The sequence below is a fragment of the Embiotoca jacksoni genome, unplaced genomic scaffold (assembly GCF_022577435.1).
Source record: "Embiotoca jacksoni isolate LCO1_2020_lvr unplaced genomic scaffold, fEmbJac1.0.p SCAF_65, whole genome shotgun sequence".
Classification (NCBI taxonomy): domain Eukaryota; kingdom Metazoa; phylum Chordata; class Actinopteri; family Embiotocidae; genus Embiotoca; species Embiotoca jacksoni.
Genome location: NW_027185420.1, coordinates 367,824 through 395,514, shown reverse-complemented (window position 1 = coordinate 395,514; position 27,691 = coordinate 367,824). Strand labels below are relative to the sequence as shown.

At 45.6% G+C, this 27,691-nt stretch overlaps 1 protein-coding gene across 1 annotated transcript; it reads left to right on the top strand.

The window, feature by feature from the left end:
- On the top strand, positions 1 to 27,047 carry prkx (protein kinase X-linked). Its single transcript, XM_069175237.1, has 8 exons — positions 1 to 610; positions 10,030 to 10,198; positions 13,546 to 13,809; positions 17,801 to 17,920; positions 19,666 to 19,761; positions 21,543 to 21,600; positions 22,465 to 22,542; positions 24,995 to 27,047. Exons 1-8 carry the CDS (start codon positions 463 to 465, stop codon positions 25,118 to 25,120), a joined length of 1,059 nt encoding a protein of 352 aa, XP_069031338.1. The 5' UTR covers positions 1 to 462; the 3' UTR covers positions 25,121 to 27,047.
- Positions 27,048 to 27,691: the final 644 nt, after the last annotated feature.

Here is a 27,691-nt window from a genome sequence, read left to right as displayed (position 1 = left end):
CCGATCCGGTGTCTCTTCCTGGTTGCTGTGGACAGGAGGACGGAGCAGCTGGGTGAGGTCTGTTGTTGTAGCTGAGCAAATAATGGAGGAAGTCGGTAAACGTGAGTCCGAGAAGCGGTGGAATGTATGATGTTTTTGCGGGCTCAGAGTCTTCCACCCCGGGGTACACTCCTCGCTTCCTCCGCTGTCGCCGTGCCGTTAGCCGCCTGTTAGCCGCTAGCGCCCCACGCCGGTGCACCTGTCTCCGGCTTCTTTGTCTGAGTGTCGGTGACTCCGCGCCTCATTCTCCGGTAGTTATCTGAACCGGTGAGCTCCTGTCCTACTCTCTCTGGTCCCGACGTGTGGGGACAAAGACGCTGAGCTGTGGCTCCCTCCGTCCAGAAATGTCTGATGTGACCTCGGCCGGTGTCCCGCTGCAGAGTTCAACACCCGAGTAGACACCAGCTGGTCCCCAACTCAGACATGGCGGCTTCCAAAGCCAAGACAGGAGGCAACAGTGAGACCAACTCCCTGAAGGAGAGCAGGAGCCACGGCAGCACCTCGGCCGGAGAGGCGCCGCCGAACAACCGGAGCTACAGCCTGGATGAGCTGGAGACCATGGCCACCGTGGGTGAGTCCTCAGCCCGCCGCACGGGGCTTCTGTCCGGCAGGGACGCATACAGAGGAGCCGGTCCCAGGACCAGGGTTAGAACAGGTAGGACAGATCAGGGTTAGAACAGGTAGGACAGACCAGGGTTAGAACAGGTAGGACAGGTAGGACAGACCGGGGTTAGAACAGGTGGGACAGACCGGGGTTAGAACAGGTGGGACAGACAGGGGTTAGGACAGGTAGGACAGACCGGGGTTAGAACAGGTGGGACAGACAAGGGTTAGGACAGGTAGGACAGACCGGGGTTAGAACAGGTAGGACAGGTAGGACAGACCGGGGTTAGAACAGGTAGGACAGGTAGGACAGACCGGGGTTAGAACAGGTAGGACAGACCGGGGTTAGAACAGGTGGGACAGACCGGGGTTAGAACAGGTGGGACAGACCGGGGTTAGAACAGGTGGGACAGACAAGGGTTAGGACAGGTAGGACAGACCGGGGTTAGGACAGGTTGGACAGACCGGGGTTAGGACAGGTCGGACAGACTGGGGTTAGGACAGGTCGGACAGACTGGGGTTAGGACAGGTTGGACAGACCGGGGTTAGAACAGGTAGGACAGACAGGGGTTAGGACAGGTCGGACAGACCGGGGTTAGAACAGGTAGGACAGACAAGGGTTAGGACAGGTCGGACAGACTGGGGTTAGAACAGGTAGGACAGACTGGGGTAAGGACAGGTAGGACAGACTGGGGTTAGAACAGGTAGGACAGACAAGGGTTAGGACAGGTCGGACAGACCGGGGTTAGAACAGGTAGGACAGACAAGGGTTAGGACAGGTTGGACAGACCGGGGTTAGAACAGGTAGGACAGACAAGGGTTAGGACAGGTCGGACAGACAAGGGTTAGGACAGGTCGGACAGACCGGGTTAGAATGTCTGACAGCAGCTCAGAGAGGATTTTAATCAGTGAATGATGATATAATCTATTGATCAGTGTTTTCCATCATCTCTATGAACAGCTGTTTCGGTCTTCGGTTACCGTGGCGATGAAGTTATTAACAGAATCTGCAGCAGAGAACGGTTAAAATAAGAACTGACGAAAAGCTAATGACTAATAAACGTATCAGTGATTTCTCTCATTTTGTTTACATATTCTTTGACCAGATTTTTGTTTTATTAAACTAGATAACTTTTTAACGTGAGAAAAGGTGTTTTTTTTTTTTACAGGAGCTGCTTGTGTTGAAAATCAAACTATTGCTATCAGAAGTTAAAATATTAAATACAATGAATAAAACATTTATTTTTAGATAATCAGTGATTACAGTTGTGTTAAAACTGGTACTTGGTGTTACAATGTGTTTTCTGAAGCTTCTTGAAGATGTTTGACTGACAGGATGTTAACTTCCTGTGGGGTTGTTACCATCTTAAATATCTGATTATTAACATGTGAAGTTTTCTGTCGAGCTGAGTAACGTTGACAAAATCAAACATCAAATCAAACTGTTTCTATAGAGCTTCACATAATGGATATGAAAGATTAGTAGGTTGGAAGAACAAACTGTTTCTAAAAGAGTTCGTAGCTTCAGGTCTGTAAAATGGTTCTGATCCAGAAGTGTCTTCAGCTGCAATACCAGCGAGTGCCACTAGAGGTCGGCTCCAAAAAGCCTCCGGCTCCATAGACTCCCATTCAACTTCTCTCATCAAATCCAAAGTGAATAAAATGTGTCCATCAGTTATCTCGGTGTTGTTAGCTAAAGTCACTCCTTCTTATTAGTTTTCTGGAGGTCCATCTGAAAATAATCCCTCATTCATTAGAAAAGAAGATTCAAGAAGACCTGTTTTTGGGGGCGTGTCTGTTTGATTGACAGGCCTGTGATGCAGTCAGGTGCATAGTATCGTCGGGGTAATCCTGTAGCATGAATCCTAACACCTACAGCCGAGTGTGAAAGCGGTTCATCCTCTCATTAATTCCACATCATGTAATGACACATGAACTCTTTCACATGTCTGGAGATAAACAAGCAGCTGACAGAAGAATTCTCATATCAGGACGCCGGGACTTTATCAATATGTCAGCCGCTTCCAGCTGACCTACTTCATCCATTATCATCCCTCCTCTCAGCACGGTGTGTGTGCCTCAGACCAGCTGCAGGGCTCACACACACACACACACACACACACACACACACACTCACAGTCACAGTCACACACACACACACACACACACACACACACACACACACACACACACACACACACACACACACACAGTCACAGTCACACACACACACTCACAGTCTCTCACACACACACACAGTCACACTCACAGTCACACACACACTCACAGTCTCACACACACTCACAGTCTCACACACAGTCACACACACACTCACAGTCACACAGTCACACACACTCCACATTAAAACACTGTAAATATTTAAACGTGTGCACCATCATCACAACATTGAGCCATTCAGACTTTTAAACATGGTGATTGTTAGTTTGAACTTCATGATAAACTGTCCAGCAGAGTTTGGTTGTTCTGAGTGCAACAGAAACTCCATGAGGAGGCTGCTCATGTTTTCTCTGAACTCGGTGCTTGTGGATGAGTTTTCATCGCCATGACGATGATGGTGTCAGAGAAACACGAGGTCATGCTCCAAACACGAGAGGTGTGTTCGCGGAGGTTCAGGCTTAGTCATCTCGGTCTGACGGGTCACCACCCGCTTCATGAGAACATACACCATGTTACTCAATCAGACGGCTTCCTTGAAAAATAAGAATCATAAAGTAAATATAAAACTAGAATATGCATTTATCAGCTTGCACTCCATAAAATGTCAGAAACAGGGACACATCACTCACAGGTGACCTGAAGTTAATCGTACTGAGTGGTTCAGTTCACAGTGTGCTCTGTAAAGGCCCTTTTGGAAGGATAATGTATAATTAAAGGGGCATTTCACTGATTTTACACATGAAGTCGATGACATTATCTGCATCATGTTTTATGTTATCATGGAGACACCAAGGACTCTTGTTTTAAGGATCCTACATGAGTCACCAGACTGATGTTCAGTGATAAATGGACTAGTTTCAGTTCAGAGTTTTGTAGCAGATGATTTAAAATGAAGAGGACATGTTGTACTTGGCACCGACCTGAATCTACACGTCTCATCCTGAGTTGCTGCTACACACCCTCATGTCCGTGGACAGATCACATTGGCTCTTCATTTTCAAATAGTCATTGTCATAAAAAACGGATAGTTCAGGCAACTATTATCTTGTCTTAACAAAAACTATTTTCTTGTCTTAACAAAATAACTGTTTCCTTGTTTTTATCTGCATTGTGTAGTAATGTGTTGCTGCTGCCAGCAGGGGGCAGTAATGTGGATAAGGGGGTGTTGATAGTTAAATATCAGTCATTATCAAACAGTATTTTTCCTTCGTGAATATTTTCTGATTCCACACGACAGCCGTTGAATCTCGTGTTTAAATCACAGCTCAAGCAGGTGGCTGTGATGTTTTCACAACAGTCTTGAGTCCGACCCCTGTTTGACCCCTGTTTGAGTCCGACCCATTTGAATCAGACCCCGATTTGACCCGTTTGAGTCCGACGCCTGTTTGAGTCCGACCCCTTTTTGACCCGTTTGAATCTGACCCCTGTTTGAGTCCAAACCCTGTTTGAGTCCGACCCCTGTTTGAGTCCGACCCCTGTTTGAATCCGACCCGTTTGAGTCTGACCCCAGTGAGTCTGACCCCTGTGAGTCTGATCCATGTGAGTCTGACCCCTGTTTGAGTCCAACCCCGGTTTGATCCCTGTTTGAGTCCGACACCTTTTTGAGTCCAACCCCGGTTTGATCCCTGTTTGAGTCCGACACCTTTTTGACCCGTTTGAATCCGACTCCTGTTTGAGTCCGACCCGCTTGACCCGTTTGAGTCCGACGCCTGTTTGACCCCTGTTTGAGTCCGACGCCTGTTTGACCCCTGTTTGAGTCCAACGCCTGTTTGAATCCGACCCGTTTGAGTCCGACCCCTTTTTTAATCCAACCCCTGTTTGAGTCCGACCCCTGTACGTTGGTGCATTCTCGGTTTTCCATCATGTTTTCTGCGGTTCTGATGGATTAAGCTCTGGTGTTGGCCCGATGGACGCCCTCCACATGGTACTGGTCACCTGTCGGTCTGCCATGGCAGGACGGCTGCAGACCGACAGGTGACCAGTAAACCGGTCCTGAAGTGAACTCCATTTCCTCATAATCCAGATTGAATCCTGTCTGACCCACCAGATTTTTCTCCTAGAATAAGACCTGGTATGTCCAACTGTGTCCGACCCGTCTCCAGATGCAAACCATGACATAACCGCAGCTCTGCCCCCGCTCCGCTTTGTTTACATACTGTTATTGTAATTATTCACATCGAGTTCATTATTGGATAAATAAATCGACATCTGAGCGACAGGGATTTTTTTTGGGCTCCTCTTTTTAATTTCCATTTACAGTGATAATTTCTGACCACATGATGTGGATGATTTCAGATTCAGAGAGTCCTGGTCCTCCTCCAGCTGGTGAAACACTGCATTTAACATAACAGAGAAATGTTGACTAAAAATTTAGAAACTGAAAGAAGACCTGCTTTCACTTTATTTACTTCATTACAAAATGTAAATCATAATATATTTACAGCTGAACTCACAGTTTATAGCCTTCAGCCTGAGCTGCTGGGAGGAAACACTCCAACGCTCGCAGCAGGATTCCAATTTGCTGATCCATTTTGTCTGATGAGGGATTTGCTGCCTAAAACAAACCAGCTAAAGCTCTTTATCTGCTGCTGCTTTAATTCTTATTGAAATCATGAGGCGGATCTCCTCCATCACCATCCTCCACCCTAAACACATGGAACAATCACCATCCTCCACCCAAACACATGGAACCATCACCATCCTCCACCCAAACACATGGAACCATCACCATACTCATCCTCCACCCAAACACATGGAACCATCACCATCCTCCACCCCAAACACATGGAACCATCACCATCCTCCACCCCAAACACATGGAACCATCACCATCCTCCATCCAAACACATGAAACATCACCATCCAAACCCATGAAACCATCACCATCCTCCATCCAAACCCATGAAACATCACCATTCTCCACCATAACACATGAAACCATCACCACCCTCCACCCAAACCTATGAAACCATCACCATCCTCCAACCAAACACATGAAACCATCATCATCCTCCACCCCATACACATGGAACCATCACCATCCTCCACCCCAAACACATGGAACCATCACCATCCTCCATCCAAACACTTGAAACATCACCATCCAAACCCATGAAACCATCACCATCCTCCATCCAAACCCATGAAACCATCACCACCCTCCACCCAAACCTATGAAACCATCACCATCCTCCATCCAAACATATGAAACCATCACCACCCTCCACCCAAACCTATGAAACCATCACCATCCTCCATCCAAACACATGAAACCATCACCATCCTCCATCCAAACACATGAAACCATCACCATCCTCCATCCAAACACATGAAACCATCACCATCCTCCATCCAAACACATGAAACCATCACCATCCTCCACCCAAACACATGGAACCATCACCATCCTCCACCCAAACACATGAAACCATCACCATTCTCCACCCAAACACATGAAACCATCACCATTCTCCACCCAAACCTATGAAACCATCACCATCCTCCATCCAAACACATGAAACCATCACCACCCTCCACCCAAACCTATGAAACCATCACCATCCTCCATCCAAACACATGAAAACATCACCACCCTCCACCCAAACTCATGGAACCATCACCATCCTCCACCCAAACACATGAAACCATCACCATTCTCCACCCAAACACATGAAACCATCACCATCCTCCACCCAAACCTATGAAACCATCACCATCCTCCGTCCAAACACATGAAACCATCACCATCCTCCACCCAAACCTATGAAACCATCACCATCCTCCATCCAAACACATGAAAACATCACCATTCTCCATCCAAAACCATGAAACCATCACCATCCTCCACCCAAACCCATGAAACCGTCACCAATCCTCCATCCAAACACTTGAAACATCACCATCCAAACACATGAAACATCACCATTCTCCACCCAAACACATGAAACCATCACCATCCTCCACCCAAACCTATGAAACCATCACCACCCTCTACCCAAACACATGAAACCATCACCACCCTCCACTCAAACCTATGAAGCCATCACCATCCTCCATCCAAACACATGAAACCATCACCATTCTCCATCCAAAACCATTAAGCCATCACCATCCTCCCTCAAAACCCATGAAACCATCACCATTCTCCACCCAAACACATGAAACCATCACCATCCTCCACCCAAACCCATGAAACCGTCACCAATCCTCCATCCAAACACTTGAAACATCACCATCCAAACACATGAAACATCACCATTCTCCACCCAAACACATGAAACCATCACCATCCTCCACCCAAACCTATGAAACCATCACCACCCTCTACCCAAACACATGAAACCATCACCACCCTCCACTCAAACCTATGAAGCCATCACCATCCTCCATCCAAACACATGAAACCATCACCATCCTCCATCCAAACACATGAAAACATCACCATTCTCCATCCAAAACCATGAAACCATCACCATCCTCCACCCAAACCCATGAAACCGTCACCAATCCTCCATCCAAACACTTGAAACATCACCATCCAAACACATGAAACATCACCATTCTCCACCCAAACACATGAAACCATCACCATCCTCCACCCAAACCTATGAAACCATCACCACCCTCTACCCAAACACATGAAACCATCACCACCCTCCACTCAAACCTATGAAGCCATCACCATCCTCCATCCAAACACATGAAACCATCACCATTCTCCATCCAAAACCATTAAGCCATCACCATCCTCCCTCAAAACCCATGAAACCATCACCATTCTCCACCCAAACACATGAAACCATCACCATTCTCCATCCGAAACCATCACCATCCTCCATCCAAACCCATGAAACCATCACCATTCTCCACCCAAACACATGAAACCATCACCATCCTCCACCCAAACCTATGAAACCATCACCATCCTCCATCCAAACACATGAAACCATCACCATTCTCCATCCAAAACCATGAAACCATCACCATCCTCCATCCAAAACCCATGAAACCATCACCATCCTCAATTAAAACCCATGAAACCAACACCATCCTCCAACTAAACCCATTAAAACCATCACCATCCTCCACCCAAACCCTTGAAACCGTCACCAATCCTCCATCCAAACACATGAAACATCACCATCCAAACCCATGAAACCATCACCATCCTCCATCCAAACCCATGAAACCATTACCATCCTCCACCCAAACCTATGAAATCATCACCATCCTCCATCCAAACCCATGAAACCATCACCATCCTCCACCCAAACCCATGAAACCGTCACCAATTCCTCCATCCAAACACATGAAACATCACCATCCAAACCCATGAAACCATCACCATCCTCCATCAAAACCCATGAAATCATCACCATCCTCCATCCAAACCCATGAAACCATCACCATCCTCCATCAAAACCCATGAAACCATCACCATCCGCCATCCAAACCCATGAAATCATCACCATCCTCCATCAAAACCCATGAAATCATCACCATCCTCCATCAAAACCCATGAAATCATCACCATCCTCCACCCAAACCCATGAAACCATCACCACCCTCTACCCAAACCTATGAAACCAACACCATCCTCCAACTAAACCCATTAAAACCATCACCATCCTCCACCCAAACCCATGAAACCGTCACCAATTCCTCCATCCAAACACATGAAACATCACCATCCAAACCCATGAAACCATCACCATCCTCCATCCAAACCTATGAAATCATCACCATGCTCCATCCAAACCCATGAAACCATCACCATCCTCCATCCCAACCCATGAAACCATGACCATCCTCCACTCCTACACGTTACACTCGAAATCTCTTATTTTGAAGGCCGATGTATTCTTTTTTCTATACTACAGTGTTAAGCTCTTATTTTGAAGGAAGACTTATTCTTTGTTTTTATATTATATTCTAAAACTCTTATTTTGAAGGCAGATTATTTCTTTGTTTGTATATTACAGTCACAGACGGTCTGTTCTCAAAAGATTCATTGCTTTCAAGAGACTGGAGGGAGATCCTGGAGGGAGAGACTGGAAGGAGAGACTGGAGGGAGAGACTGGAGGGAGATACTGGAGGGAGAGACTGGAAGGAGAGACTGGAGGGAGATCCTAGAGGGAGATCCTGGAGGGAGAGACTGGAGGGAGATCCTAGAGGGAGATCTTGGACGGAGATCCTGGACGGAGAGACTGGAGGGAGATCCTTTATGTGTGAATAATATTCCCAGTCTGACAGTAGATGTCATCATCAGATGTGTTGCAGGTCTGACATGACTCTACATTTAACACCTAAGAAGTTGGATATCATAGAGATAACAGCTGTTCACCTGGCTGTTTCTTTGTTGCTATGACAACAGTAACAAGAAGGTTGTATTTAAAGCAGCAGAAGGCGTTTCATTAGGAAGTTCACGTTGTCTTCAGACACTCGTCGTCCTCGTCGCTGCTCATCAGCTCTGCAGGAAGGAGGCGCAGAGCGCTCCCCCTCGTCTGCAGGAGGACAACCGCTACGAGCCTCCGGCCATTACTGCCCACTCTCCCATCATGCACTCTGTCTGCCCTCCTCTGGCTGCTCGTCCCACAGAGACAATGATAGTTAGCTTTCATCTCACAGCACCAGGAAACACGTTTGAATGGAAGTAGAAATGAGAAGCATCTCCTCCTATTTGTTTCTCATAGATCAGATCAGAGTCCATATCATGACATCATGACAGGAGACCAGATATCTTCTTAGATCTGTTCATCATCATATCTTGATCAGATATTGTGCCAACGATGACATTGAAAGACCTCCAGTCTAATATCACCATGATACGACATCTAAATACAACATGGAGTCCAAATGTGTTCACGTGGAGCAATTCACTCTCAATATTAAAACTCCTCCTCTCCCTCCTCCCTTCCCCCTCCTCCTCCTCCCTCCTCCTCTCCTCACCCTCTCCTCCTCCTCTCCTCTCCTCCTTCCTCCTCCCTCCTCCCTCCTCCTCTCCCTCCTCCCCTCCCTCTCCTTCTCCTCCCTTCTCCTCTCCCTCTCCTCTTCCCTCCTCCTCTCCCCCTCCCCCCTCTCTCTCCTCCCCTCCCTCTCCTCTTCCCTTTTCCTCTCCCTCTCCTCCTCCTCTCCTCCTCCATCCTCCTCTCCCTCTCCTCCCCCTCTCCTCTCCTCTCCCCCTCCCTCATCCCTCCTCCTCTTCCTCAGGTACGGGGACCTTCGGCCGGGTCTTCCTGGTGCGGGACAAGAAGAGCCGGACCTTCTTCGCCCTGAAGCAGATGAAGATCCCCGACGTGATCCGCCTGAAGCAGGAGCAGCATGTCCACAACGAGAAGGAGGTGTTGACGGAGGTCAACCACCCCTTTCTCATCCGACTGTGAGTGTCTTAGCCAGGGGGGGTCAAAGGTCAGCATGTGGTCTGAGTCCCGACAGGCGGACTCCCATTATAAACACAGGACCACAGTTCTGAGGGATTTATCTCCTTCAGCGTTAATGAGATATCGATCCAGTCAGACGATGTCATCAGGGTCCTGAAACAATATCATCACAGTCCTCTTGAAACGATGTCATCACAGTCCTCCTGAAACGATGTCATCACAGTCACAGTCCTCTTGAAACGATGTCATCACAGTCCTCCTGAAACGATGTCATCACAGTCCTCCTGAAACGATGTCATCACAGTCCTCCTGAAACGATGTCATCACAGTCCTCCTGAAACGATGTCATCACAGTCCTCTTGAAACGATGTCATCACAGTCCTCCTGAAACGATGTCATCACAGTCCTCTTGAAACGATGTCATCACAGTCCTCTTGAAACGATGTCATCACAGTCCTCCTGAAACGATGTCATCACAGTCCTCCTGAAACGATGTCATCACAGTCCTCTTGAAACGATGTCATCACAGTCCTCCTGAAACGATGTCATCACAGTCCTCCTGAAACGATGTCATCACAGTCCTCTTGAAACGATGTCATCACAGTCCTCTTGAAACGATGTCATCACAGTCCTCCTGAAACGATGTCATCACAGTCCTCCTGAAACGATGTCATCACAGTTCTCCTGAAACGATGTCATCACAGTCCTCCTGAAACGATGTCATCACAGTCCTCTTGAAACGATGTCATCACAGTCCTCCTGAAACGATGTCATCACAGTCCTCTTGAAACGATGTCATCACAGTCCTCCTGAAACGATGTCATCACAGTCCTCCTGAAACGATGTCATCACAGTCCTCCTGAAACGATGTCATCACAGTCCTCCTGAAACGATGTCATCACAGTCCTCCTGAAACGATGTCATCACAGTCCTCCTGAAACGATGTCATCACAGTCCTCTTGAAACGATGTCATCACAGTCCTCCTGAAACGATGTCATCACAGTCCTCTTGAAACGATGTCATCACAGTCCTCCTGAAACGATGTCATCACAGTCCTCCTGAAACGATGTCATCACAGTTCTCCTGAAACGATGTCATCACAGTCCTCCTGAAACGATGTCATCACAGTCCTCCTGAAACGATGTCATCACAGTCCTCCTGAAACGATGTCATCACAGTCCTCCTGAAACGATGTCATCACAGTTCTCCTGAAACGATGTCATCACAGTCCTCCTGAAACGATGTCATCACAGTTCTCCTGAAACGATGTCATCACAGTCCTCTTGAAACGATGTCATCACAGTCCTCCTGAAACGATGTCATCACAGTCCTCTTGAAACGATGTCATCACAGTCCTGATGATTCATCAGAGCTGCATTCAAACAGCTGGACTCCCGTATCAACACATTCTTCTCGTGGCACCAACACGTGATCTCAGAGTTCATGTCGTTTTACGAGTACGAACTCAGACAGGAATGAAGGTCGGTCTTCACAGGACCAACTGATGAGTCAGCATCGTGTAGATAAACTCTTTCAACTATACTTCAGAATCGTTTGATGGACAGTTGTACGGGTTTCCATGGTAACACAGTAAGACAGCTGATCACGTTGTTGGATGGTGGAGCTCGGACCAGCGCTGTTATGGAGTCACGTGCTGAGGATAAAACTCATCATCAAATAAATCTGACAGAAAGTTAAATGATACAAATCCAATATAATTTGCAGACTGAGAGAAATCATCAGAACTTGACTTGTGTAATAAAATATTTCATCTGTATCTATATCCTCCCCTTCCCTGAGGAGGAAGCAGTTTAATGTCGTCCTGTTTCCTCTTCTGAATACGTTTCTTTATTTCTGCTTTTATTTCTTGATTCAGTCCTGAACCGTGTCTGAGTTTGTAAATTTATTAATTTAAATCTAAAAACAGTTGTTGAATAATCCTGTAAAGATATTATTGTTTTTTTAAGCTGTTTATATGAAACTAAATATAATCCGCTCATTTCAATAGAAAAGCTGTTTTACAATTAATTTAGCTAAAAAACAACTGAAGTGAAGTAAACAACTACCAGCTAACAACTACCAGCTAACAGCTAACAACTACCAGCTAACAACTGCCAGCTAACAACTACCAGCTAACAACTACTAGCTAACAACTACCAGCTGCCAGCTAACAACTAACAGCTAACCGCTACCAGCTAACAACTACCAGCTAACGACTAACAGCTAACAACTACCAGCTAACAACTAATAACTACCAGCTAATAGCTAACAAGTACCAGCTAACAACTAACAGCTAACAACTACCAGCTAACAACTAACGACTAACAGCTAACAACTACCAGCTAACAACTAACAACTACCAGCTAACAACTAACAGCTACTAGCTAACAACTACCAGCTGCCAGCTAACAACTAACAGCTAACAACTAACAACTACCAGCTAACAACTAACAGCTACCAGCTAACAACTAACAGCTAACAACTACCAGATAACAGCTAACAGCTAACAACTAACAGCTACCAGCTAACAACTAACTACTAACAGCTAACAACTACCAGCTAACAACTAACAGCTAACAACTGCCAGCTAACAACTAACAGCTAACAACTACCAGCTAACAACTACCAGCTAACAACTAACAGCTACCAGCTAACAACTACCAGCTAACGACTAACAGCTAACAACTACCAACTAACAACTACCAACTAACAACTAACAACAGCTACCAGCTAACAACTACCAGCTAACAACTAACAGCTACCAGCTAACAACTACCAGCTAACGACTAACAGCTAACAACTACCAACTAACAACTACCAGCTAACAACTAACAACAGCTACCAGCTAACAACTACCAGCTAACAGCTAAGAACTAACAGCTACCAGCTAACAACTAACGACTAACAGCTACCAGCTACCAGGACTCGGACGGTAGAACCAGTAGAACCTGAACAGGAACAGACTCTGGATTTATGGATCAGTCTTCATATTAAAGTGAACGTTGTTGTGATGTTGTTCCTCCCGGGTCTCATCCTCTCTTCCTCACTGATTCAACACACTCTTGTCTCGTCATATCTATTTTCTGCTTGACATGTTTTCCAAATATTGAACGTGGAGCGTCTCCTGTGACGTATGATTGATTGACAGCTCCTGCTGGCGCAGCGTTGAGCGGAGGATAATGAGTTGTTGGTAACCACAGAAACAGGAAGTGGAGAGCGGAGCTGTGGTCGTCGAGGTAACCCTAGCGCCCCCTCCATCTCCATCAGGGACGGAGCGTCCCGTTTCCTTCCTGCAGACCTCAGCGAGGGTGAGACAGATGTCTAACAGGTGTCTCTGCGCTGCAGGTTCTGGACTCACCATGACGAGCGCTTCCTCTACATGCTGATGGACTACGTGCCGGGCGGTGAGCTCTTCAGCTACCTGCGCAGCCGCGGCCGCTTCAGCAACGCCACCGGCCTCTTCTACACCTCCGAGATCGTCTGCGCCATCGAGTACCTCCACTCCAAGGAGATCGTGTACCGAGACCTGAAGCCCGAGAACATCCTGCTGGACGGGGAGGGACACATCCGCCTCACCGACTTCGGCTTCGCCAAGAAGCTCTCCGACAGGTGAGTCCCATAACACCTGTTCACTCCGAGTTCGTTCTTATTCCAGTAGGAAATAAAACAACTTCAGCAATGAAGCTTTCTATACATCTGGAGAGAATTCAAGCCAAATCTTTTCTGTCCAGACTGTTTAAAAGGAGCAGTTTGTCTGGTAGTTGGATTGAAGTCACCTTGTGATGGCTCTTCACCAGCAGTCACATGTTGTATCTCCACACACCTCTAGGGGGAGCTGTTGCTGCCATCATGTCACATTGACCTCTTGTTCAGCAGCTCCAGGACTCACTCACAGCATTATCTCTGCTTCCAGTTCATTTGGACTCACGGACCAGTAAAACTCAACATGTACAGACGGAGCTGACGTGACAGGATTATTTCTACATTTTCACAACTTTTCTTTATTCAGTTTGCGTGGAAGAGATTTGAATTAAGAGACACATTCAGTACACTGAGGAAGAAATGAAATGAGATGAACATCTAAAGCTGTGTACTTACCGTGCAGCTGCCTCAGTGACAGCTGTCTGAACAGAACCTGCAGCAGGTCGGACCTCATCGTCAGCATCACCTGTTGTCGTACATCACACGGGAAGCAGTCCGCCTTCCTCCTCCTGGCTGCTGATGAGTGACAGGCGGGGTGGCGGGCTCTCAGCTCCGCGTGGTGGACGGGTGATTGACTGTCAGTAGAATGTGAATGACAAATCAGCTGTCACTCTCCACTTGTGCACACTGTCTGCCTCTCAGCTGCACTGTGTGGAGTTGCACAGAATACATCTCCATGGTAACCAAATCAAGGCCGAATTCAGCCAGGAAAACGTCTCAATCTCTTCTCCAGGTTGAGTGAATCAGCCCTCTGATATCTGTTGATTGGACATCTTGACACATATGGGTATGATTGGACGGTTATGATGTCGTGGTGATGGCCGTATAAAACCTTCCTCTCCTTCCTGTGTTTCTCTGACAGACCAGAGATGTTTTACATGTTTCCGTGTTGTGAGCAGCTTTTCCTTAATTCCAGAGGTTTGTGTCTGCACAAGTGAGATTACAAAGAGCAGCACAAAGCCTGTCCTTGTCTCTGCAGCACGGCCCCCTGCTGGCTCTCCGTTCACGTCTCAATCCCCGCTAAAGGCCCTCAGCAGGTTTCACATGATGCTCTTAGGGTGTGTGGAGGTGTGCTGGTACAGAGGGTTTAAACATCCAGCTCTGACAGAGGAAGTGTGTCATTTGTTCAGTCTGTCATCTCCAGACTCCAGAGACAGGAACGGTGATGAGCTGCAGAGATCAGGGAGGCTTCTCCCTCTGTCTCCGAGAGAGGACGCTCATCTGGTTCACGGGATTCCTAGAGAGCCCCGGAGTGGCCATAGAGAGGAAAAAAATGTAGTACGAAACACTAAATCGAGACCACGAGACGCTAAATCGCGCGCTGGATTTATCTTGTCGTGCACACGATGAGAACGTTTTTCTCTCTGTGGCCACTAGGGGCTCCGTACCTCCCCGTTTGTTGGGAGCTACTGAAGCTGCTGACATGATGGAGGAGATCTGCTGCTGGTGTGTAGTTGGTTCAGTCCTGCACTTCACGACAGGATGTTACAGAGCTGATATGGACATGAGTTCAGTCTCATGTCGTCCTCTGGGAGTTTCAGCAGCAGTCTGAAGGACAACACTCGTCTCTCAGTGAATCAGAAAGATGCTCATCGGAGGAGGACATGTTTTTGTGAGTGCTGCAGTGTTTCTCCCAGCGCTGCTCTGACCCCCGCTGACATGTAAACATAATGGAGTAAGATTACATTTCCCCTCAGATAGATACCTCTGTGATGTGCGACTGACCCACTTCCATAAATGGAGGGCAACAGAATAGGAAGGCAAGCGCCTCGTTGCCACCAGCTGTCTCTCGTACCCTCCATGTTCAGGACGTGAACGCTGTCACACTGCCCCCTGCCGGCAGACACACACCATGACACCCTGAAGAGATCCTCTCCATGGATGCCACGCCCCCACCCTGCACCCGGCAGTCCCCTCATCCTCCGCCAGGACCAACATCATTTCCATACAAATTACCGTCGCCATGGCAACTGGCCGAAAGAGGTCATTACCCAGGTGATACCAGTGACAGACGATGAAAGGCTGGCGCTGGGCCAAGTGCACTTCATCAGAGGACGAGTGTCTGCACGGAGAGCGGCGTGGTGGTGTTAGTCAGCTGTCTGTCAGGAAGCAGAGCCACATCATCTACTTCCTGTTTGTCTCCTTTGTCCACACACACCCTCATAGTGATACAGAGAACGGGTCGGGGGACAGAAGCAGATCACTTTACCTGCAGATGATCACCTCAGATCACGTGACACGAAATGACAGTGGAGGATGTCTCTGAGCCCTCAGCATCACTCTTTAATGAAGGGAACTACTTCATCTGGAAAACAATCGACCAGAAAAAGACTCGGCAAACAGTGAGTTTAAACCAATCAGCAACCAGCAGTGATGTCATCATCCATCAGTGATGTCATCGTTGGTTTGTGAACGTTATGAATCCTCCAGTTCAGATTCTGTCCGTCACCATCTTTGCTAGTTCGGAGCGGTTTGGAGCAGGAAGTGACCATATTTGGACGAGCTGGGGGAGGAGCCAGAGGTGGATCTGATTGGAAACTGTTGTATCTCAAATTGTTGTCCCCAATTGTTTTCCCCGAGTCCGTTGATAGAAGCAGTCTTTAGGCATTTACCGGTCTTAGTTGATTTTTATTAAGCGTAGTTTACAAGATATCTTGGAGAGCCCAACATCAACAAACGTCTCTTTGTTGGATTCTAACTTCCCGCTTTCCGGCACATACCCTTATGCTATTGGAAGAGGCGTGACCTATACTGTGACGGGAACATTTGCATATTATGTTCGTCTGGTTGTTTTCCACTGTCCTCCGTTTAAGCCACACCTCCTCTTGCCTGATAGGGAGTTGCACCCCACGTGACCCTTCCATACAGATTCCTGTTGTCTATGATAATACAAACAATCAACACATTCAGTTCCCTCGAACACATTTCATTTCCTAATATGATGCACTAGTTGCATCCTACTTTTGGCCATATTTCATACCCGTAATGCTTTCTGCATAAACAATGTGTTTTACAATGATTACAATCAGTATGCATTTTGAACGTACATCATATGAGCCCACATATGCTTTAATCAGATCTATATTCCACAAAACCTGACGATACTACGTCCCGCCCACCGATAGCTGTAACCTGACTGCACCACAGGCCTGTCAATCAAACAGACACGCCCCCAAAAACAGGTCTTCTTGAATCTTCTTTTCTAATGAATGAGGGATTATTTTCAGATGGACCTCCAGAAAACTAATAAGAAGGAGTGACTTTAGCTAACAACACCGAGATAACTGATGGACACATTTTATTCACTTTGGATTTGATGAGAGAAGTTGAATGGGAGTCTATGGAGCCGGAGGCTTTTTGGAGCCGACCTCTAGTGGCACTCGCTGGTATTGCAGCTGAAGACACTTCTGCATTACCAAGAGTAAATACTTTTAATCGTGACACAACTCTTGTGGTCAAACTGGTTTGAAAAGTGTCAAATAAATTGTTCTAATATCAGATTTAATTAATAATTTTTGGTCCAGCTGTAAATGTAGTATTTATATTTTTGACCTGATGTTTTAAAAAGTAAAGCTCATCCTCACCTCTGACTGCTGCAACCACAGAAAGTTCAATTTAGTATTCAATAAATGTTGGAAAAACTATTGGATCAGTTGGCTAAATATATATAACTTTAAAAACCAGAAGTTCTGTCTAGCAGTTGAAATGGAGCTAAAAGTGACTCATAAATGTTGAAGTCCAGAGTGATCAGTGCTTTGATCCCTGCAGGTGTAAACTGGACCAAACATGTCACGTTAAAATCACTTCATCTCAACCAATAAATGGGATCAGTGAACAAGTCGAGATAATGTTTCATACATGTGCAGCGTGTTTTAACATCCCCTTGTCCCCCCCCCAGGACGTGGACCCTGTGTGGGACCCCTGAGTACCTGGCCCCCGAGGTCATCCAGAGCAAAGGACACGGCCGGGCGGTGGACTGGTGGGCTCTGGGCATCCTCATCTTTGAGATGCTGGCAGGGTGAGTGGTGCAGGGAGCAATGTACACACAGGGGGGCGCTGTCCTCCAGCACAACACACTTACACACACTCACACACACACACACACACACACACACACACACACACACACACACACACACACACACAGATCTCTCACACACACACAGATCTCTCACACACGCACACACACACACACACAGATCTCACACACACACACACACACACAGATCTCACACACACACAGATCTCTCACACACGCACACACACACACACACACACACAGATCTCACACTCACACACACACACACAGATCTCACACACACACAGATCTCACGCACATTCTCTCACACACACTCACAGACACTCTCACACACTCACAGACTCACACACACTCACACACTCACAGACTCACACACACTCACACACTCACAGACTCACACACACTCACACACTCACTCACTCACTCACACACAGATCTCACTCACAAGTATTTGGACAAGTAGAACAGATTAGATTCACAGACTGGAACCTAACCCTAGCTATATCAAACTATATCAAACACAGACTGGATATAAAACTACAGACTGGATATGAAACCACAAACTGGATATAAAACTACAGACTGGATATAAACTACAAACTGTTTCTAAAAGAGTTCGTAGCTTCAGGTCTGTAAAATGGTTCTGATCCAGAAGTGTCTTCAGCTGCAATACCAGCGAGTGCCACTAGAGGTCGGCTCCAAAAAGCCTCCGGCTCCATAGACTCCCATTCAACTTCTCTCATCAAATCCAAAGTGAATAAAATGTGTCCATCAGTTATCTCGGTGTTGTTAGCTAAAGTCACTCCTTCTTCTTAGTTTTCTGGAGGTCCATCTGAAAATAATCCCTCATTCATTAGAAAAGAAGATTCAAGAAGACCTGTTTTTGGGGGCGTGTCTGTTTGATTGACAGGTCTGTGGTGCAGTCAGGTTACAGCTATCGGTGGGCGGGACGTAGTATCGTCAGGTTTCCAATCAGATCGCTGGCTCCTCCCCCCAGCTCGTCCAAATATGGTCACTTCCTGCTCCAAACCGCTCCTAAAGGGTCTAATGAGAGTTATGAGGAATATAAAATAATATAAAATGATATAATCTGATGTTTCTGTGTTCATCGTTTCCTGTTCAAACACAACTAAAGTCAGAAAACGCTCTCATCTCATCATCTCACATCCTGCTACACTGACCCAGATTCCTCAGCTGTGACATCATCAGTGTTGGAAAGCGCACACACACACACACACACACACACACACACACACACACACACACACACACACACAGAGTGGAGTCAGTGGTGTTCCCAGACGTCCCACAGTCTCCAGTCTCTGGTGATGTGTGTCTGTGCCTTCAGAGGCTGCTGCCATTATGTAATTTGTGGGTAATGACTTGTCCAGACACTCTCACTCACACACACACACACACACACACACACACACACACACACACACACACACACACACACACACACACACACACACACACACAGTGAACAAAGGCAACCCTGTCTGCAGCAGAAAATGATCACAGACACATTCCAGATGGATGGAGGCCTCTGCACATGCTCAGTCTGCATCCTGTCCACAGGTGTGTGTGTGTGTGTGTGTGTGTGTGTGTGTGTGTGTGTGTGCGCGTGTGCGCGTGTGCGCGTGCGTGTGTGCGTGTGTGTGTGTGTGTGTGTGTGTCCTTGCATCATGCTGCAGCTCCGTAACTGATGTCTCTCATGTCAGATATCCTCCGTTCTTTGATGACAACCCGTTCGGGATCTACCAGAAGATCCTGGCTGGAAAACTGGAGTTCCCTCGACATCTGGACTTCTACGTGAAGTAAGCAGCAGACACACAACTACACAACTACACTACTACACTACCACACAACTACACAACTACACTACCACACTACCACACAACTACGCTACTACACAACTACACTACTACACAAATACATTACCGCACTACTACACAACTATGCTACTACACTACCACACTACCACACAACTACACAACTACACTACCACACAACTACACAACTACACTACCACACTACCACACAACTACGCTACTACACAACTACACTACTACACAAATACATTACCGCACTACTACACAACTACGCTACTACGCAACTACACTACTTCACAACTATACTACTACACAACCACAACTACACTACTACACAACTACACTACCGCACTACTACACACCATGTTCTATGACTTTCAGAAATCACATGTTTTCCTGTGACTGGAGGAAGTCTTCAGTGTTGATGGACACTGGAGGAAGTCTTGTTTGTGATTGTTTTGATCTAAAATGTTTCATTTTGCTGCGGATTTTTAAAAAAAGAATTCAAAGTAATTTCTGGAGTTTTAAGTGAGTTTTTTTGCGTTAAATTGCAGGAATTAGAAAAAGTTGCAAATTCAAAAAGAAAAACGTAAACGAGCTTCAGATGCTGTTTAATTCATGTTCATTCAACACATAGACCTGCTGGATGAAACAAACAAAGAGACGTCTCTGACAGCTGGACGTGTGGAGAAAACTCATTTAACATCCAGTAATATGGAATCACTTCCTCTGATCACAAACATTTAATCATCATTTTAATGTGAAGAACACATTTCCCACAAACCCTGTCACTTCCTGTATAATTTGGTGATGAAAACATGAGCAGAGACTTTCTGGTTGTAAATGATGAGTTAGTTTTGTTAATAAAGTCAGTGTTGTTTGAAAATATTTACTTTATGTTTTAACACTTTAAACACAGATTCTTTTTTTTTTTTTTGCGGAAAAATTACGGGAATTTAAAAAAAATTACTTGTTCCCGCAAATATTGCAGACTTTGCTTGAATTTGAGTTCATTATTTAGATTTCCTGAAGGAACTGAATGAAGTCAAAGCTGAGGAGCAGATCAGAGTGATGATCATGTGACCAGCAGGGAACTCATCCAGATGAATGGACAGGACTTAACATGAGTACTTGCAGCTCAGAGCAGATGTGATGTCATACACAGTGTTTACAGAAGAAACAGCTGAAACAGCAGGTTATACTTGTGAAAATACACACCCTGAAACACACACGGTTCAAACTGCAGCCAGCTGTGAGTTTGTCTTAAAAAGGTTTGATTAGTTATATTATTTAATAAATAGTGTTTTTGTTGGACTGCAGGAAACAACAAGGCTTCATGTCACTGAAGATAAAGATGGACATTTAATATTGAAAAGACAGGAAAACTGGATAAAACAAACAGAAAGTGAAAAACTTTGATTTCAAATTGACGAATTGAAAGCTTCATGAGCCTGATAGGAAATGTAAAATAACAACAGGGCTCATGGATTCATGTTTCTCCTGGATGTGATGATGTGGTTCCTCTGTGATCCAGACAGGAACATCTGGTGATGTGTTTCTTATGATGTCAGCAGAAAGCTCAGTGTTGATGAACAAGAAGTGTCCACTCGTCCTCGTCCCTCTCAGGATGTCTTCATGTTCACATTTATAGTCTCAGGATGAAAACATCACTTTCCTAAATCTGCTGACGAAGCATTTCTCACTTGAACAGCTGGGACACTTTTCAGAGGCGCACTCAGTCCCTCACGTGTTTCTTTCCCCTCCAGAGACCTCATCAAGAAGTTCCTGGTCATCGACCGAGCCCGACGACTCGGCAACATGAAGGTGAGTCTCTGCTAACACAGCAGCTCCTGTTCATCAGCAGACCGCATTAAACCACTGGGACACTGGAACACATCACTGGAGGAAGAAATCCAGCTGCAACGTCCAAATATGGTCACTTCCCGCTCCAAACCACACCCACAGACAGAATCTGAACTGGAGGCTTCATCACCTTCACAAACCAATGATGACATCACTGATGGTTGATGACATCACTGATGTTGTAAATCTCCTTTCAAAAAGAAGCAGTTTCTGTCCTGTAACTGAGCGACAGCTGTTCATAATGTCTGTTTATAACTGAAGGAGTAAAAACAGATGAAGGTCAGTCGTCTAAGAGCTCCAACATCACGGAGGAGATCTGGAGGAGATCTGCTGGAGGATTAGACAACAGCCTGAGTGAGTTGTGTGATGGTGTTGGCCCTGCTGGGCCTCCGTACGTCCCTCGATCAGTGATGAGTCACTAAACGAGGTTTTCTGTTGTCTAATCCTCCTCCAGATCTCTGATAATAAATGATAATAGATAATAATACTGATAATAGATGGTAATAGATAATAATACTGATAATAGATAATAATACTGATAATAGATGGTAATAGATAATAATACTGATAATAGATAATAATACTGATAATAGATAATAATACTGATAATAGATGATAATAGAGACTTTAGCGTGTGGAGACTTTAACGTGTGGAGACTTTAGCGTGTGGAGACTTTAACGTGTGGAGACTTTAGCGTGTGGAGACTTTAACGTGTGGAGACTTTAACGTGTGGAGACTTTAGCGTGTGGAGACTTTAGCGTGTGGAGACTTTAACGTGTGTGTTTTTCAGTCTTCATGTACACTTCCATGTTCATTTGTTTCAGAACGGAGCTGACGACGTGAAGAAGCACCGCTGGTTCAAGACCATCGACTGGGAGGCCGTTCCTTTGAGGAAGCCGAAGGTACACCTTCATCATAACATACAACACAGAGCAGTCTTCATCAGAACATACAACACAGAGCAGTCTTCATCAGAACATACAACACAGAGCAGTCTTCATCAGAACATACAACACAGAGCAGTCTTCATCATAACATACAACACAGAGCAGTCTTCATCAGAACATACAACACAGAGCAGTCTTCATCAGAACATACAACACAGAGCAGTCTTCATCATAACATACAACACAGAGCAGTCTTCATCAGAACATACAACACAGAGCAGTCTTCATCAGAACATACAACACAGAGCAGTCTTCATCAGAACATACAACACAGAGCAGTCTTCATCAGAACATACAACACAGAGCAGTCTTCATCAGAACATACAACACGGAGCAGTCTTCATCAGAACATACAACACGGAGCAGTCTTCATCAGAACATACAACACAGAGCAGTCTTCATCAGAACATACAACACAGAGCAGTCTTCATCAGAACATACAACACAGAGCAGTCTTCATCAGAACATACAACACAGAGCAGTCTTCATCAGAACATACAACACAGAGCAGTCTTCATCAGAACATACAACACAGAGCAGTCTTCATCAGAACATACAACACAGAGCAGTCTTCATCAGAACATACAACACGGAGCAGTCTTCATCAGAACATACAACACGGAGCAGTCTTCATCAGAACATACAACACGGAGCAGTCTTCATCAGAACATACAACACGGAGCAGTCTTCATCAGAACATACAACACGGAGCAGTCTTCATCAGAACATACAACACGGAGCAGTCTTCATCAGAACATACAACACAGAGCAGTCTTCATCAGAACATACAACACGGAGCAGTCTTCATCAGAACATACAACACAGAGCAGTCTTCATCAGAACATACAACACAGAGCAGTCTTCATCAGAACATACAACACGGAGCAGTCTTCATCAGAACATACAACACTCAGCAGTCTTCATCAGAACATACAACACACAGCAGTCTTCATCAGAACATACAACACAGAGCAGTCTTCATCAGAACATACAACACAGAGCAGTCTTCATCAGAACATACAACACAGAGCAGTCTTCATCAGAACATACAACACACAGCAGTCTTCATCAGAACATACAACACGGAGCAGTCTTCATCAGAACATACAACACACAGCAGTCTTCATCAGAACATACAACACAGAGCAGTCTTCATCAGAACATACAACACAGAGCAGTCTTCATCAGAACATACAACACGGAGCAGTCTTCATCAGAACATACAACACAGAGCAGTCTTCATCAGAACATACAACACGGAGCAGTCTTCATCAGAACATACAACACAGAGCAGTCTTCATCAGAACATACAACACAGAGCAGTCTTCATCAGAACATACAACACGGAGCAGTCTTCATCAGAACATACAACACAGAGCAGTCTTCATCAGAACATACAACACGGAGCAGTCTTCATCAGAACATACAACACTCAGCAGTCTTCATCAGAACATACAACACGGAGCAGTCTTCATCAGAACATACAACACGGAGCAGTCTTCATCAGAACATACAACACGGAGCAGTCTTCATCAGAACATACAACACGGAGCAGTCTTCATCAGAACATACAACACAGAGCAGTCTTCATCAGAACATACAACACGGAGCAGTCTTCATCAGAACATACAACACTCAGCAGTCTTCATCAGAACATACAACACAGAGCAGTCTTCATCAGAACATACAACACGGAGCAGTCTTCATCAGAACATACAACACGGAGCAGTCTTCATCAGAACATACAACACAGAGCAGTCTTCATCAGAACATACAACACGGAGCAGTCTTCATCATAACATACAACACAGAGCAGTCTTCATCAGAACATACAACACACAGCAGTCTTCATCAGAACATACAACACAGAGCAGTCTTCATCAGAACATACAACACAGAGCAGTCTTCATCAGAACATACAACACACAGCAGTCTTCATCAGAACATACAACACGGAGCAGTCTTCATCAGAACATACAACACGGAGCAGTCTTCATCAGAACATACAACACACAGCAGTCTTCATCAGAACATACAACACAGAGCAGTCTTCATCAGAACATACAACACAGAGCAGTCTTCATCAGAACATACAACACAGAGCAGTCTTCATCAGAACATACAACACAGAGCAGTCTTCATCAGAACATACAACACAGAGCAGTCTTCATCAGAACATACAACACACAGCAGTCTTCATCAGAACATACAACACGGAGCAGTCTTCATCAGAACATACAACACGGAGCGCTCTTATATTTATCGGTGACTAACTGTTTTTCAGGATTTTCTATCTGTGACATCAATATTTCTATTCGGGTTAAATTATTGTCATAAAAGTTGAAAAATGTGCCAAGAGTCACCTCTGACCTTTAACCTCTGACCTCTGTCCTGTCCCTGTCCTCAGCCTCCCATCGTCCCTAAAGTTTCCCACGATGGCGACACGTCCAACTTCGACGTGTACCCGGAGGAGGACTGGAAGAAGGACCCCCCCGTCCCCCCCAAGGACCTGGAGGTCTTCCACAACTTCTGAGCCGCTTTATTTATGGACCAGCTGCTGTTTATCAGACGCTGTGACATCATCACCACGAGACCCTTTATTTTATTTATCTGACTCCAGTCAAACCTCTTCTTCTTTGGTTTTCTTCTTTTGTATCATGTTTTTCTCTGAACCTGCTGATATGCAAAAAGAAGAACAGACTGTTAGTTTGTGGGTTCAACCAGAGAACATCAGGTCTGTTTTTATATCTCATCTTTTATATCCTTCTCTTTAAAACTCTTTGATTGACATACGCTGGTGCTGCTCGGCCCGCCGGCCTCGGGTCGACCCGGACCGGCTCCACTGTCTGCAGGGCCACGCTTTATTTTGAAATGCGTGACAGGAAGCACTTTGTTAAAAGGTGCCTTACATCAGTGTGCAGCAGAACCCCTGGTCTGCAGACAACATCCTGTCTTCATCTTCATCATCATCATCCTCCTCCTCACTGAGAGCTTTAATATTAACTCCTCCCACTGCGGTCTCCCCCTTTCAAAATAAAACTTCCTGTCATGTGACGTGTGCCTCACCGCTCCTCCAAAGCCGTTTAAATACGGCAATATGTATTATTATTATTAGTCATTTGATCAATTTGAACTTGTGATTGATGCATTGTGTTTCCGTGGTGACGACCACATGTCAGACACTGATGACGGCAGCATGCTCTGACAGTTCACCCTCACCGTCGGCTCTCTGCACCTCCTCCACCTGCACCTCCTCCCTGGAACCCAGAAACACCTGAAACGCTCCAACGGTCCACCCTGATGACCTCACCGCATCCCATCATCCAATCACATCCACCCTGATGACCTCACCGCATCCCATCATCCAATCACATCCACCCTGATGACCTCACCGCATCCCATCATCCAATCACATTCACCCTGATGACCTCACCGCATCCCATCATCCAATCACATCCACCCTGATGACCTCACCGCATCCCATCATCCAATCACATTCACCCTGATGACCTCACCGCATCCCATCATCCAATCACATTCACCCTGATGACCTCACCGCATCCCATCATCCAATCACATCCACCCTGATGACCTCACCGCATCCCATCATCCAATCACATTCACCCTGATGACCTCACCGCATCCCATCATCCAATCACATCCACCGTGACGCCGTTGACCGACACGCCTCCTCCGAGTGATTTTATCATCTCATTAACTGACTGATCTTCTTCTTTATCTCATTATAACATAAATTATTATAAAAAGACATTTCACTGCTTCTAGTAAACAAACTGCATTCTGTGACCAGCTGCCATCATTTTTCAGCTCCGTGTGATCATGTGATCTCAATTGTTAACACAAATCCAAACAATTTTTTGCAATATTTGCAGGAGTTTGTAATTTTTGCTAAATTCCCGCCATTTTTCTGCAAAACGTCAACAGAAGCAAACAAAAATAACTTTATGAACAAAAATAACTCCTTTACAATCATTTATAATTCATCTGTGCATGCATTTTATTCTCTGCAAAAAAACTCACGTAAAACATGAATTTATGATGAAAACAATCCCAGAAGAACTACAGTCATGTCTTCATGCTAGTTTGTACAGAAGTGAGTCAGAGCTGCTTCACATGATGATGCTTCCACTGACCAATCAGAAAGCTGCTGACTCGGCAGGAAGGTCCGTCAGCTGAACCCGTCCGACGACATGACGGCAGCTCGTCACTGTAAATACATCACCTGTCTCATGCTGCTGCCTGTGATGTCACACCACCTGTCAGCCAATCACCATGTCCCTCTGTCGCGGCTTTTTCTTCCTTGTTCCAACCTGATGCCTACATTACCCACAATGCACCTCCTCCACTTGCAGTGTAACCATCCCCCTTTAAGACTGTTAAACACATCCTGAACTGTTAAATGAAGCCTGAACTGCATTTAGAATAAATGTTTATACCGACATATGATCATGTCAATCAATAATATAAATAATATCGATCATAACATTTAAAGTATTGGTACAGAATTTAAACACAAACCTGTCTTTATACCTGAAGCTTTTTCCTGCTGAGTCGACCAACATGCTGCTTCGTTTTGTTTGTGTCCTGTCAATCATCATCGTTTTCTAGCCGGTACATAACGATGCCTTTTAATACCCACGGACTCCCTTTATACTGTAACCATGGTAACCATGAGCAGTGACATGTTTGTATGAAGACTGAAACTGGAAGAAAAAAACACGTCCTGTCTCTGGTCCCGCCTTGTCCTTTCACCCTCCTCTTCCTCATAGCTCCTCCTTCCAGCTCTGCCTCCGCCTAGCTCCTCCTTCTAGCTCCTAGCTCCCCCTCGTCGTAGCTCCTCCTTCTGTCTCCTCCACTTCCTCGCTCTGCCTCCTGCCGTCACCTGAGAGCCCCTGAAGGTCGGCCGCCCTCCTAAAACCCTTTTTATTTATTATTCTTTAATGATGAGCTATAAGAGGAAATATTCTCTCATCGTTTTCCACATAACAATGATAGAAACATTCCTGCAGTGACCTTTATTTGACCTCTATCTGGTATTTATAGTTACAGACCAAATAAAAGGCTTTAAAATGACATGATTGGA